General features: G+C 41.4%; 1 protein-coding gene across 2 annotated transcripts in view; it reads left to right on the forward strand.

The window, feature by feature from the left end:
- HSD17B3 (hydroxysteroid 17-beta dehydrogenase 3) overlaps nt 1–13,411 on the forward strand; it is a 29,462-nt gene extending 16,051 nt beyond the window's left edge. The window contains exons 4-11 of one of the 2 annotated variants that reach the window (XM_034774172.1): nt 874–981; nt 1,698–1,765; nt 5,530–5,565; nt 8,014–8,048; nt 9,062–9,143; nt 11,625–11,690; nt 11,975–12,124; nt 12,574–13,411. In XM_034774172.1, coding sequence (XP_034630063.1) covers nt 874–981; nt 1,698–1,765; nt 5,530–5,565; nt 8,014–8,048; nt 9,062–9,143; nt 11,625–11,690; nt 11,975–12,124; nt 12,574–12,684 — 656 coding nt within the window. In that variant the 3' untranslated portion in view covers nt 12,685–13,411. The remainder of the gene's footprint in view (nt 1–873; nt 982–1,697; nt 1,766–5,529; nt 5,566–8,013; nt 8,049–9,061; nt 9,144–11,624; nt 11,691–11,974; nt 12,125–12,573) is intronic. The other variant, XM_034774173.1, reaches the window with a different exon arrangement.
- The last annotated feature ends 1,260 nt before the right edge of the window (nt 13,412–14,671 follow it).

Here is a 14,671-nt window from a genome sequence, read left to right on the forward strand (position 1 = left end):
GAGCCTCCTTGTTAGCAGAGTTATAATTTGAGCTCTCTAACAGAGAATTTCAGCTTTCATTTTTGAAGTCAGTCAGTCAGTCAACTTCTCTTCTATGTGAAGACAGCGTTGAAAATGTAAACGGGATATAAACCAAACAACCCAGAGACAGGATTTTGCAGCTGGATTCCACTTCTGCAGCAGGAGGGGTAGGTGTGGGGGAGGAGGAGAGATTATAGATTCTCCCATTTCCCTTTTATGTAAAATGAGTCAAAGTTGAGGTGTATCCCAAAGAGTTGCCTCAATAATTCTTCCCCAAATCCTTAGGCTGGCCCATCTTACAATGGTGTGATTATGAATAACACAAATAGGCTATATTTCAGAGGGAGGCTGCAAAATATTGTTTCACAACCTGCCCCCAAAATGCAAAGTCCAATTCTGCTTGTTAAAATGTTCATCTTACAAAGAAGCAAACTTTTAAAATAATTATATAAAATATAGAGTTTACATCAAAGATCTGTCAGCATGTTCATTTTCAATAAATTGCAACACTTCTCTTATAAACATTAAAATTGGGGAAAATGTTAGAAGTTTGAAACCTGTATTATTTATATTATTTCTAGTAAGGGGGCTAAATTTTGTCTTGATATTTGGGCAGAGCGCCCACAGATTTCAGGGCAGAAATTGACTGTACATTTTCCTTAAAAAATGTGTTACGGAAAGTGCCTTTTGCTTATATTTTGATTACTCTTAAAAAGCAAGGGAGTTGAAACAGCTGCATGTAGTACAGAGTGCAACACAAAAGGGTGAACCAAGTTCTTTGGCTCATTCCTCTTGATTACAATTCTCTCTCTCTCTCTATTTATATATAAAGACACTTTGTGTTAATTACAGAACAGGCCACAGGTAGAAATGTGAAGATCATACAAGCTGACTTTACAAAAGATTACATATATGAGAATATTGAAGAATGTCTTCAAGGATTAGAAATTGGCATTTTGGGTAAGTTAATTAGACCCATTAATTGAAGAGTATTTTGATAATACATTATATAAATACAAATGCATTTAAGTAATTGCAGCTTACTATGCAACTACAAATTGGCATCACTTGTTTTAGAACATGGTGTATATGACACTAACTAACAAGCTGGTTTTAACATGCAGATGTTATTAAAACCAAGTGTGCACTTGCTTACTACACTGTTTTTAGTTGTTTATTATACAGGTTGTGGAGGTGAATCAAGGCACTCTATGGGTTTCCTATTTCTCTAATAGGGTACAGTAATTTCTTTACCATCTAAGCCAATCTATCACCTGCTGAGTAGTATCCATTTTATGTGGTGACTCTCCCTGTTTAGTCTCAATGAATTCATTTTCAGTATTTCTTTTACAGCTGTGTGGAATTCTTGCATTGAACCTGAAAACCACTATAAATGAACTTTTGGTTAGAGCTAACTGGAGTGATATGAATAGGAACAAAGTATTTTTTAAGTCTCCTTTAATTAATAATAAAAAAAATCCAGTAATAGCCTGCTTTGGTTCTACTGAGGTCAATATCGATGGCTTTGGTTTCAGTGGGAACAAGATGGGTCACTAACAGCATTTCTCTTCACATACAGCTTAAAAACTTCTTAAGAAGAAACCTTTTGTTTAACCAGTTAAACTATGCACTTCATCCAAATATAGTTCTTATTGTTCGGTTTCTTTCCTGATTAGTTAACAATGTTGGAATGCTTCATAATCCTCTTCCATGCCGTTTCCTTAATGGAGCAGACACAGACGAGGTAGGATTACGTTGTAGTACTGTTGTTTTTTCTTGCAATGTAACAATTAGGGCCAGAGGTTCCATTTACTAAGGGACAGATCCTGCGTCCACTGAGCAGGGCTGGTCTTACCATGAGGCGAACTGAGGTGGCTGTCTCAGGTGCCAGACTGGGGGGCACTAGGACCCAGAGTGTAGAAAATTGTGTCTGCTGCTGGTGCATAGGTGTTCTCTCTGCTCTAGATGCACAGAGATGGTGGAGTGCTGTGCTGGAGGAAGGAGGGCACAAGAGACATAACAGGCAGGCAAGAGAAAAGGTGAGAGGGAATAACAGAAAGCAGCAGGAGCTGCAGGGAGAGAGAGGAGGAGGAGCCTCTTATGTACCTCTCTAGCATCCCCAGGAGGCTGGACTGATTAACACCAGCTTCTCAGGGAGCTTCCTGTTTCCAACTGCTTCCCTGAACCCACTTGAGGAGAACAGGCAGTCAACTGAAGTAGTAGGAGCCAGTTAGGCCCTTAAGATGCTGATATCTTCCCTCATTCAGGCCCTGCTATGAGCCTGCTTATTTGTCCCCTTCAATTGAGTGTGGAGAGCCACTATAGCTGGCACAGAACAGCTGTCATGAGTGAAAAAAGAAAACGCCCCTCTGGGGCAGCATTCAGAAAAAGAAAGAAAGCAAAGGAAGCTTTTCTATCTAAGCAGGAAGGAGCTCTCCTGAGATACATAGACACAAATGTTCACAGTGAGCCTTCCGGCCCAGTGAGGATGTGAGTAGTGAGGAGATGCCTGATCTTCCAGTTAGTCAGAGTGCAGGTGACCTGGCAGCTACTGCAGCATCCATATCTCCATCTCAAATGGATGTAACCATGCACATTCCTGAAGAAAAGTGTAGCTCAGAGAAGCGTGTGGTGGAGGTGAAAGAAACCGCTGCTGCTGAGTTTAGTTCCTTAAGTCTAGATGATCGAGGACTGAGGACCCACTTGAGCAGTAGCCTGAGGGACCTCCTTGTACTGCATGGGTCACAGCAAGTGAAAAACTTCATGTTCCCCAAAGACAATGAAAATAGAAGTTTCCATCCAACACATTACTGGCGTGAAATCCCCAATGGTGACAAAGTGGAGAGGCCATGGCTTATGTACGCAAAAACCCAGAATGTTGCATATTGTTTTTGTTGCAAACTCTTCCAGTCTAATGTTCCAGCCACATTGGGTTCTACAGGAACAAAGGACTGGAAAAATCTGGCTAGAAATCTGGCATGCCATGAGAAGGCAGCAAATCACCAGAGAGCATTCCATAGGTGGAAAGAGCTTGAGATGAGACTAAGGTTAAAGGCCACCATAGATGATCAGCATCAAGAGAAGATTGCCTCAGAGTCTCTTTACTGGCAAAATGTTCTGAAAAGGCTCATTGCCATTGTGAGAATGCTTGCTACCCAAAACCTAGCACTGTGTGGCACTTCAGATCAGCTGTATGTGCCAAACAATGGAAACTTCCTTAAAATTGTGGAGCTGATGGCTGAGTTTGATGCTGTACTCCAGGAGCATCTAAGAAGAGTCACCACCCAAGAAATGTACACACACCACTCCCTTGGAAAAGCAATTCAAAATGAGATCATACAGTTACTGGCAACAAAAGTCAAACAGAAGATTGTGGCAGATCTGAAGTCAGCAAGATATTACTCTGTTATTCTGGACTGCACACCTGACATCAGCCATACGGAACAAATGACTTTAATGGTGTGTTTTGTAACAACAACAACAGAACCTAGTGAAAACGTCCCTGCAATGGTGACTGTCAGAGAGCATTTTCTAGAATTTGACATTGATGATACTACAGGAGCTGGTATGACAAATGTGCTTTTTAAAAAGCTGGAAGATGCAGGAATTGCGATAGCCGACATGAGAGGTCAGGGCTACGATAATGGTGCCAACACGAGAGGAAAGAACAGAGGAGTGTAGACACGGATCTGTGAGTTAAACCCTCAAGCTTTTTTTGGCCCACGCAGTTCTCAGTCATTGAACTTCGAGGTCAGTGATGCAGCATCAGCTTCTAGTGAGGCTGCTGAATTTTTTAATGTAATTCAAAGCATCTATGTATTTTTCTCTGCATCAACTCATCGATGACAAATTTTGAAGCAGCATCAGGGAATATCCTCTCTGACACCAAAACACTGAGTGCTACATGATGGGAAAGTCGAGTGGAGGCGATAAAGCCTATCAAACACCAAAATTGGGAAGATAGATGATGCCATAGTTGCCATTATGGAGGATAATGCTATGACAGGAACTGTTCATGGGAGAACAGTGGCAGAGGGAAATGGAATCACCAGAAACATACATGACTTCAAATTTCTGTGTGGCTTAGTGTTATGGGATGACATACTGTTTGAAATAAATGTTTGTAAGCAAGAGACTCCAAGGTGTTGATCTTGATATATCTGGAGCAATGGAACAACTGGACAAAGCAAAGTCATACCTACAGTCTTACCGGTCAGATGAGGGATTTCAAAATGTTCTGAAGAGTGCACAGAAGCTGGCAGAGGAACTTCACACTGAAGCTATTTTCCCACCCATTCAAGAATACAAGAGTCACCGAAGAAGAAGACATTTTGATTACGAGGCACGGGTTAATCCCATAAGAGACCCCAAACAACAATTCAAATTTGAATTCTTTAATGAGGTGCTGGATTGTGCAATACAGTCAGTTGAAGAACGTTTCATGCAGCTCAAGGAACACAGCAGTATATTTGGGATATTGTATGATATTCCAAAACGCCTCACTATCCCTGAAGAAGACCTACACCAGCAATGCAGGGCACGAGAGACAGTGTTGACACATGATGATATGTGCGATATTGATGTGACTGATTTAGGTGATGAACTGAAAGCCCTTTCAAGATACATTTCAGCAGGATCAACTTCAAAGGTTGTTCTGGAATATATGTGCACAAATAAGATGACCACCCGCTTTCCAAATGCTTTTGTTGCTCTGCGCATACTTCTAACACTTCCTGTAACAGTTGCCAGTGGAGAATGCAGCTTCTCCAAGCTGAAGTTAATAAAAACACATCTACGCTCCACAACGACACAGGAGAGGCTGGTCGGCCTTGCAACCATCTCAATAGAGCATGAGCTGGCCCAGACTGTGGACCTTCAGGAAGCAGTTCAAATCTTTGCAACCAAGAAGGACAGAAAGCACCACTTTGATTATTCAGACAGATAAAAATGCCAGTGTTTACTATGAAGACAAGAAAAGTTACATTTGCTGTTCAGGCGTTTGAAAGTTCAGTGTTACTTAAAATTTTTGAACAAGGCATTTTAAGTTGTTAGTTCTCCTTTATTGGGGTAGGTAGAAGAGCAGTACCATGAGAGGAGTAGAACAGGAAGAAGGCAGAATTGAGACCTTTCAAAGTTTTGGCCCAAGCGAGGGGGCATGGGGGCATCATTTGAGCTCCCCGCCTCAGTTGCCAAAATGTTGTGGGCCAGCCCTGCCATTGAGGTTGGTGAAAGTTGCACTGTTGAATTCAGTGGGAGGAGAATTGGGCCCTAAATAAACATACTTACAAATGAACATGCAATGACAAATTGGATAATTGTGCAGGAAAATAGTTATTTGCATGGGCAGTCTTGGTAAATATGCATGCCTTTTTGCAGCCTCCTTTTGAATTATTTTTACCCTGGATGTTCTGTTAGAAGTCTTTGCAAACTGAACCCTCATGTTATAAATGCCAGCTAAGTGACTTCTCAAAATGTGTCTACATTTGCATTGTTTCTTGTTTCCAACAGAACCTCATCAGCTGCAACATTATCTCTGTTACCAAGGTATGTACCATACACATTCAGTGTATAAAGAAATAAATGTATTTATACCAGAGAAAGACATTGTTTCAAACAGTGACAATGAGTTTTTTTATGTCCTTGCATTTTGGCTGGCTTCAATCTTAGCTGCTCATCCTGAGTCATATCGGAAACATTATTTTAAGAGTCTAATTAGGGTGAGACTGAAAACCTGACCTTTTTGCTTCAAAAATGGATGTGATGCAATTCCATCTTGTGAAAACATTCATTGCAGATTGACCAAACCTTCTGAAGACAGATTTCAAAACCTCTTAAGTTGTTTCAAAACAAAACTGTTCTCTGGCCAGCTCTAATTTTGATTAGCGCCTTCCCTTTCAAGCACAGTTAGTATTTCGCCACCTCCCCAGCTCTGATTAAGGTTTGTTGCTCTACTGTTTGGGGCAACATGTTAACCTGAGCTACAACTAAATGCTTCATAGTTCATCTCAACCTTAGCTAATATCTTTATAAACATGACATGAGAGGCCTTTATTGACAGACTCTCCTCTTTAATTGTTGAGTTTCCTCCCCATATCTAACATACCTACCTTCCCCCAATTTGACCTGTTTGATCACACCACATACTTTCTCAAAGGCTCTGCTCTGAGAATTGCTTTGACTGCTTACCAAAGAATCTCTCTTCTTGAAAGGTGTCTGGATTTTAAAGGAGAGCACGCATCCCAAAACAATTCTTAGAGGGGGGGGGAGGGGAAGGAGGGCAGCTAAAAGGCTAAATTCAAGTGTGTAGAAGTTGGACAAGCCAAAATAAGCAGTTTTAGCTAGTTAGGCAAATGATTTATTCTTCAAGGTTTGAAGTATAAATCCTTTCATATTGTTCAACTAAATAAACTATTTATGTCTGCCATTTCTTTCTATAAAACTTCCGCAAAATCTGCCTATTCCTTTCTACCCCTCCACCACAATAATTCCCTTTCCAGGCCTGGATGATGCCTTCCCCTGATTACTGCAACCTCCACCTCTTTGGCATCTCTCAAAGCCACTTGCCCCCTTCAATCTATTCCAAATGGTGGTACAAGAATTAACCATGTCTCGGACAAGATCCATCCTCTCTTCAAATGTTTCTGCTGGTTTCTCGATTTTTGTCCTGACCATATGTAAGCTCTTGACCTCCTGCAAGCTCTAAACATTCTGGGGTAAAATCCTGGCTCCAGTGAATTTAATGGGATTTTTGCCATTGTATTTGATAGGGCAGGATGTCCCCTGTGGCATCTGCTTTCATTGATACTGTAGTCTCTCTCTTCTGCCCTCCTTGTTCCAGTGAAACATCATGGCAAATTTCCATATTGATGTCTTCCAGCCACTCATCTCTCAACCTTTTCCCACTATGCACGCTATGATTGGCACCTTCTCCCTTCACCCACTTGGACATGAGATGCCTCCATCCTTTCTTCCATAAATTCCAATTTGAAAATGAGGCTTAACCCCCTGCATGCACATTCTCACCCCCTTCATGCTATTGGCCTGGAACTAAGCACCAGTATGTTTATCTGCACTAGTTTACATTGCTACCCTTTCCTTTCTTTGTAAGTTGTCTATTAAGGCTCTTCTCCTTAAAAGCTAAGCACACGTATAAGTCTTTGAACACGCGAGGAGTCCCACTGAGTTCAAAGGAACTCAAATCCATGCTTAATGTTAAGCATGTGCATATGTGCTTCACTAAATAGGGATGGACTGAAAAAAAAAAAGCCGCAATCGCAAAAGCGGCGGCGGCAATTGGAAAAAAAAATAAATAAAAAGTCGCGATCGGCGGCGGCAGTTCAGCTCCAGATCCTTCACTCCTAGAGGGAGTGAGGGACCTGCCACCCCCAAATTGCCCCTGGTGCCGCCCCTCTCTCTTGGCCGCCCCAAGCACCTGCTTGTTAAGCTGGTGCCTGGGGCCGGCCCTGGTTAGAGTGAGAGAGGTGGGTGACTGAATAATTAAGATCCAACCCCAACCTTTGAAATTCAAAATGAACCTAAAGCCTTTACGCTGCAGCTTGAAAAAGTTGGGAAAACGTTGTGTTTTTGCACTTTCTGATCCTAGTTGGGAGCAGAAGTGGAAATGCTGAAATACCAAGAAACAGATTGAGATATTTGATCCAATATTGCAGGCTCATGAAATTCAGATAGTTTGGAAAAGATTTGCATAAGCCGGAGAACGTTGCATGTCAAACTGACCCTTGGAAACTTTGGACAACGGTTCAACGCAATGTGTTCTAATATGTGCCAGTAACATTTCTAGTCTTTCCCCAACATTTCAAAGTATATTTTTTAACCTAGCTGCTCTGGCTCAGACCCCCTGTGCTTTCAGAACTTAATGTGTTAGCACATTTTCTCTGTTTAACAAACCCCAAACCATACAAAACAAAAACAAAAAGAGACACAAAGCACAGGGAGAGGGAATGTAACTCATAGCCCTTTTATTTCTTGTAGATGACACGGATAATTTTGAAACAAATGGAGCCAAGGTAAAACTCCATTTTTTCCCTTTAGCTTTCTGTGGGTTCTAATTCTAGCAAATATTTGCTAGCTCCAATTAGTTCTGCAATAACTACTCAAGTTCCTGGTGGGTCGATGCTCAATATAGTTTATTTCTCCTGCTGCTGTGTGAACAAATGGTAGAAACTGTAACAAAAAAAGTAAAATATAGGGCAGATCAGAAGATGTAATATACTGGGTTAAGTTTACAAAAAAAATATGCTTGTATAGCATATGTAAACCTGCCTATTATGAGACTAATTAGGCATGCAAATGCCTTTGCACACATTAGTATTGTCTAAAGGTAGCTGTAGAGTTTGGAATAATAGTATTTAAGTGTTAAAGATAAGTCACAATACCTTGATTTACTAAGAGCAATTAATTCAGCTCCATGAGTAAAAGGTTCCTTTTCTTATCTGTTTCAAGGGAACATGTTTAAGACATAATTTTGATAACTAAATTTCCATCTGTAAGAATTTAAAAAGGGTGAGGAGAAAATTTTTATTTTAGGATACAGTAAACTTTTGTTTCAGCAACAATCAAGACAAACTTTTACCTTTTACTAGTTTTCCCTTTGGTTATTATGAAAATAGCTGAGAGATGCTTTTTACTACATATAGGGAAAATTAAGGCCCAAATGAAGGAAGTGGGAAGAGGAATCGTTTAGTTAAGGAGAGTTATAAGCATAAATTCTTTTCTCTGAATTTTTCAAATATCTGACAATATTCATGTTCAGATGTACAACACCAGGAACAAAATTCCCCATGGTTCCAGTTGCACTATTCACTTAAGTTACACTTCTAAAATTTTCTGTCTGTGTATTTGCTGGTACCTAATTAAGCTCTAAAGACTCTCGTTGAGAATGTAGCCTATTCTGTTTGTATAATAGAAGAGTTCTGCCTTCTAGAGAAAAAGACTGCAGTTTGAATCTTATGCAGGACCCAGATCCTACTGTAATATAGCAAAAGGCAAATTTAATGTAACAATTTAATTTGAATTTCAGACAAAAAGGACTTATTCTGAACCTTTCTTCTGGTTTGGGCACCTTCCCTTGTCCATTATATACTATATATTCGGCTTCTAAAGTAAGTCTTTTTTATTGCTTTGTAAATCAGTGTTGCTGAAATGTTCACCCAAAACACACTAGCTCTGACTTATAATGTTGATATTTTCAGATACAATTAAATAACACAATATTCACAGTATCCCTCCAAACTAAGGCAGAGAATAGGGCAATGGTGAACTTCTGTAGGCACAGGCTAACTGGTTTACTCAAGACTGAAGATGCACAAGACGTGACAGATTCTGCTTGCAGAATGGAGGGTAAAATTTTGTGTAGTGGAAGGATGGAGATGGGAGACACGTGGGGGGTGGGCGGGGTCAGCTCCCCAGCTGCCCTCACTCCGCCACTCCACGATCAGCAGGCAGGGGTTGCCTTGCCTGTTTTTCATTTGGAGGCTTCACTTTGAGTTAAAACTCCCAACATTTTAACTTCATACTGATAGGATTCACTTTGATGATTTCCATTCAAAACCATAAAACACTGAGGCCTCAGCTCTTGTTTGGTTGACACTCCACCCCAGCTCTCTCAAAACCCAGATAAAACTCACACAAATCTAGCCCAAGTTTCAGCTACATTGAAACATGAGTTTTTAGGTGGGGTTTTTTGGTTGCCTAAGTTTCTCATGGCTCTACTCAAAAGTGAAATCAAATATTTTTAGATTGAAAAAACTTGGTCAGCATTATCTAAAAATTTCTGATGACCCACTCGCATGTCTCTTCTTAGGTACATATTATGGAAACGTGCCATATATCTGAGAACCTCACGCTCCAATATATTTTTACTCATAAGACCCTTGTAAGATAGCATTTCTCTATTATCCCCATTTTATAGATGAGAAACTGAGGCACGGAGAGGCTGTGATGTGCCCAGTGTCACATGGATGTCTGTGGTGGAGCAGGGACTCGGACCCAGATCTAGTCCTAGGGTAGTACCCTAAAAACCAAACCATCCGTCTTCTCTTCTTGCACTTTGCATAGTCATTGATCTGTGCAAAGTGGGTGTAAAACTTTACCATTGATGTAAATGAGTGGAGAATTCTGACCTGATAGTATTTTACACCCAGTTTTTGCTCAGTTTATACAGGAGTAAATACTATACAAGGCGCAAGGCAGATACAGCAGGAACAATATTGAACTATAGGTACATTGGGATCTAGCTCCACCTGTGGATCCGAATTTTGCAATATGGGTCCATGAACATCAGAAATTTGGATCTCAATCCAGAGCCACACTTCTACTCTTCCCCCTTGCGGAGGGTTGCCAACTTTCTAATGGCACAAAACCAAACACCCCTGCCACGCCCCTTCTCTGAGGTCCCACCCCTGTTCACTCCATCCCCCCTCCCTCCATTGCTTGCTCTCCCCCACCTTCACTCACTTTCGCTGGGCTGGGCTGGGGGTTGGGATGGGGTGTTGGGTTTAGGAGGGGGTGTGGGCTCCTGGAGGGAGTTTTGGGTGCGAGAGGGGGCTCACGGCTGAGGTGGGGCTGGGGATGAGGGGTTTGGGGTACAAGAGGGGGTTCCAAGTTGGGGCAGGAGGTTGGGATGCAGGAAGGTTTTTTCAAAGTGTGGACTCTGGCTGGGTGGTGCTTATCTCAGGCGGCTTCTGGAAATGGCTGGCATATCTGGCTCCTAGGCAGAGGGGCCAGAGGGCTCTGCGCGCTGCCTGTGCCAGCAGGCATCACTCCCGTGACTCCCATTGGCTGCAGTTTCTGGCCAAAGGGAGCTGCAGAGCCGGTACTAGGGGCAGGGGCAGCATGCGAAGCCACCCTGGCCGCCCCTGTGCCTAGGAACCAGACATGCTGGCTGCTTCTGGGAGCCGTGCAGAGCCAGGTCAGGCAGCCTGTCTTAGCCGCGCTGCACTGCCGACCAGACTTTTAGTGGTCAGGCATTCCAGTCAAAAACCAGATGCCTGGCAACCCTACCCTTATATCAGGAAATGCAACTGCAGGTTACCCACCCCACCTGCCCAGCTCCTCCCCCCAGCTGGACTTATCTGCAAATAGGCCCTAGCACACCCTAGGTTTTCTCCAGGTGTAGCCTATAGGCCTAATTTCCCCCTGCAGGCCTGGTGTGGGGTGGATGTCTCAGCACATTGTCAAAAGAAGAATGTGTTATATTCCAACAGTGGTACAACTGCACCTGTGCTAGCAGCTAGTGTAGACACAGCTCAGCCTTTTTTACCACTGTGTCCTCAAAACTGCATTTTCATAACCTGGGATACTTTTGAGTCCCTTGTTACACTAGTGCTTTTTTCATGTCTGACTTGTGCTGGAATGTGGGCACAACTTTTTCTGTGTAAAAGAGTCCTGTGGGATCAGACTCAGGCCCTCCTTTTCTAAATGTGGATGCACTAAGTAACTCATTGCTAGGTTTTGCACACATATTTGGGCCTTAGCCAGGATGATATTTGGGTCATTTTGGTAAGGGGTATGTGTGCATGCATGTGTGCACACAAATAATTTCAGTTCCTTATGACTAAGTTTATTCAATTTTGTAATTCTAGGCTTTTGTATGCACATTTTCCAAAGCACTTCAAGCAGAATATAAGGCAAAGGGAATTATCATACAGGTGATATAGTATCTTTGTTATTTGCCTTCATTTTCATGAATATTTGAAGTCCAGTCACAGAGCCCAATCCCATGAAGTGCTGGACATCCATGTGGAAGCGTTGGGTGGCCCAGTGTCCCTGCTTAAATTTCCTCCTCACTGGTGTGAAACAAAAGCTTCCTCTCCTCATTTCAGCCCAGAGGTGGCTGCCCTTTCACTGATGCTCCATGTACCTTCTATAATGTGTTAAGGACCCTTCTAAATGAAAGGCACTAATTATTGTCAATAACGATCTTTTATTTCAGGTGGTGGCTCCTTATGCTGTTTCTACTCCAATGACAATGTATCAAAAACCCAATCTCATAACAAAGACGGCAGAGGAGTTTGTTAGAGAGTCACTGATTTATGTTACTGTTGGAGAGGAGACATTTGGTTGTTTAGCCCATGAGATCTTGGTAATTAAATTTAATAATTATTACATTAATTATTATCCCTGGGACTGATTCAAAGCCCATTGAAGTCAACTGGAGTCTTCCCTTTGATTTCCTGGGGTTTTGGATCAGGCCCCAAATGAAAAATTCTGTACAGGCTTAATGCTGATTGTGAATTGTTGATGCTTATATATGTCACCAATTAACCATAGTGGGAGTTAGGTACAAGCTAGAATAGGTACTTACATATGGCAGCTGTTAATGAAGGGAATTTAGTACAAGCACTGAGATGAGTAGATTCGATCAGTTGGAAACTGAAAAAGAATCCTCCCAACCCCGAAATATTGACCGTAGCAGTATCACAAAAATTTTCAATGCTAATTATTATAATCTACATGAACACTGATTTGATTTCTTTCTAGCTGCCTGTAATGACTTTTTTTTGGTTTTGCTTTTGTTTCACTGTTTGGCAGGCGTGCATCCTGCAGCTCATTCCGTTGTGGGTATTCCACAGTGACAGATTTCAAGAGGTGTTCCTGAACACATTTCCGACTTACCTGAAAAGGAACTGGAAGAGCCCCTAACAAAATCAACTTTTTAGACCATGTGAAATTGTGAATCCTAGCTTCATACACTAGAATTCTGGGGGCTAAAGTCAGCTCTGGATGAATTTGGCCCAGCATGCTTACTGAAGAAGTTTACTAAGGGCCTGGTCCAAAGGCCATTGAAGTCAATGTTTTTCCAAAGACTTCAATGAGCTTTGGATCAGTTACAGAGGGATGGGATGCTACGGCTGCTTTTGCTTCTTTAAACTGAGCTTGTAGATGGTGCAGCTGTTTGATGTTTACAAATAAAACAATTTGCATTATTTCCAAACAGGTTTGTTTGCTTTGATGCTTTTAGGAAGACTCACATGATCTGTGAAGGGGCTTTGGATTTTTGTGGGAGAACACACAGATTATGCTGGAGGAGGAGGAGATAGTGGGAAGAGATTTTAGAGGATGGAGGGAATCTGTGCATAGGGGCTTTGGAAGTTTGCAGGAACAGTGTGTATTAGTGGAAAGGGCTTTGGAGTCCTCCAAAGCATTTTATATGAATCCCTTTCACAGACAGGATACTGGACTAGGTGGACCTCCAGTCTGGTGATTTCTAATCCTGTGTTTGTAGGAAGATGAAAGCTTACGGTGAAGACTTTGAATCTAGATTGTGTAATGTTTTCCAAATATCTTTCAGAACTTCTCTTTATTTTGTGTAGAATTTGGAAGTGAGAGTTTTTACAACGTTGTTTTGTTTGTGCATTCCAAAAAGCTATTCAATAAAGAAACATTCAAATATCAGAAGTCTTATTTAAACCAGCAGGAGTGAATATATATTTGCATTTGTTGGCCAAATATGATCTAAGGATGTTCCTGTAGTGTAAGCAAGATAGAGGTAAAGCTGTGCACCCACTTAATTCAACCACTAAATAGATCCTAATGATTCCTGCAGTTCCTTTAAGATGCCATGTGACAAAAAGCTATATAGTGACATATGCCAGATACTGCCACCCCACAGACATAGTACAGCATAGCAGCTCCTTTACATAAAATACAATGTTAAAATCTCATTGTAAGTCTGACTTACATCAGAAGGATGAGACAGGAAAGATCCTAACTCTCTGCATATGTCAGCACAGAAACCAGTTGTGCACTGTTCTGAATCTTCATTCAAAGGCACAGCAGGGAACACTACAAAGCATACTTCATGTTATGGTGTTTGTGTGCACGCACATGTACATACGTGTTTAGAAATAGTTGATTCTGACATTTACATACTAATATTTATATGTATTTTCAACCCCTCTCACACTGATCATCATCATTAAAATAATTACTTCACCCTCCAGGAAACAATGAGCATTCTTTATACCACACCTCCTGTAAGATACAACAAGCTATGTTCTATGGAAATTGGGAAGCAAGGCCTCACAGAAGCACAGTAGTAACTCTATGTAGATAAGTCATTCCACTGAGTTCAATGGGGCTATTTCACATGCTTAAATTTACTCATGTGCATAAGGGTTTGCAGGATTAGGGGCTAAGGTAGTAATAGGTCACCCAGGTCAGGGTTGCCAACTCCAAAGCATTTAAAAAAAAATCACAAGCCAGACCCCAAAAACCATAGAGGAAACCCCACAATTGTAGCACTTGGCAACACTGCCAGGTCTTTCCTGTTTTGACTGTGCTGAAAAGGAAACATTGAGAGAAAAGTGATCCAGATTCCTCAAGGACAGTAGAAACACAGTTAAGGCATGCGAGCACTAGCTATGAATTTTGGCATCTCCTATTGTTTGGAACATTTCTTCAAACTTCTCTTGGAAGGAATAGTTACATTTCAGTAAGAGATTTGGGGTTAGTAGATTTGAATTCTAACTCCAGAAGAAGTTTTGCCAAAGTTTTAGGAATGCAGATAGCAGTTGTACAAAAGGCACTGTGTATTAAAAGATCACTCTGTTGTTTTGTGAAGAAAAACAAGTGAGAAATTTAATTAAAAACAGTACTGTATGTAGGATGCTGTTAATGACTGTTAGAA

Source organism: Trachemys scripta, chromosome 6 (assembly GCF_013100865.1).
Source record: "Trachemys scripta elegans isolate TJP31775 chromosome 6, CAS_Tse_1.0, whole genome shotgun sequence".
Classification (NCBI taxonomy): Eukaryota; Metazoa; Chordata; order Testudines; family Emydidae; genus Trachemys; species Trachemys scripta.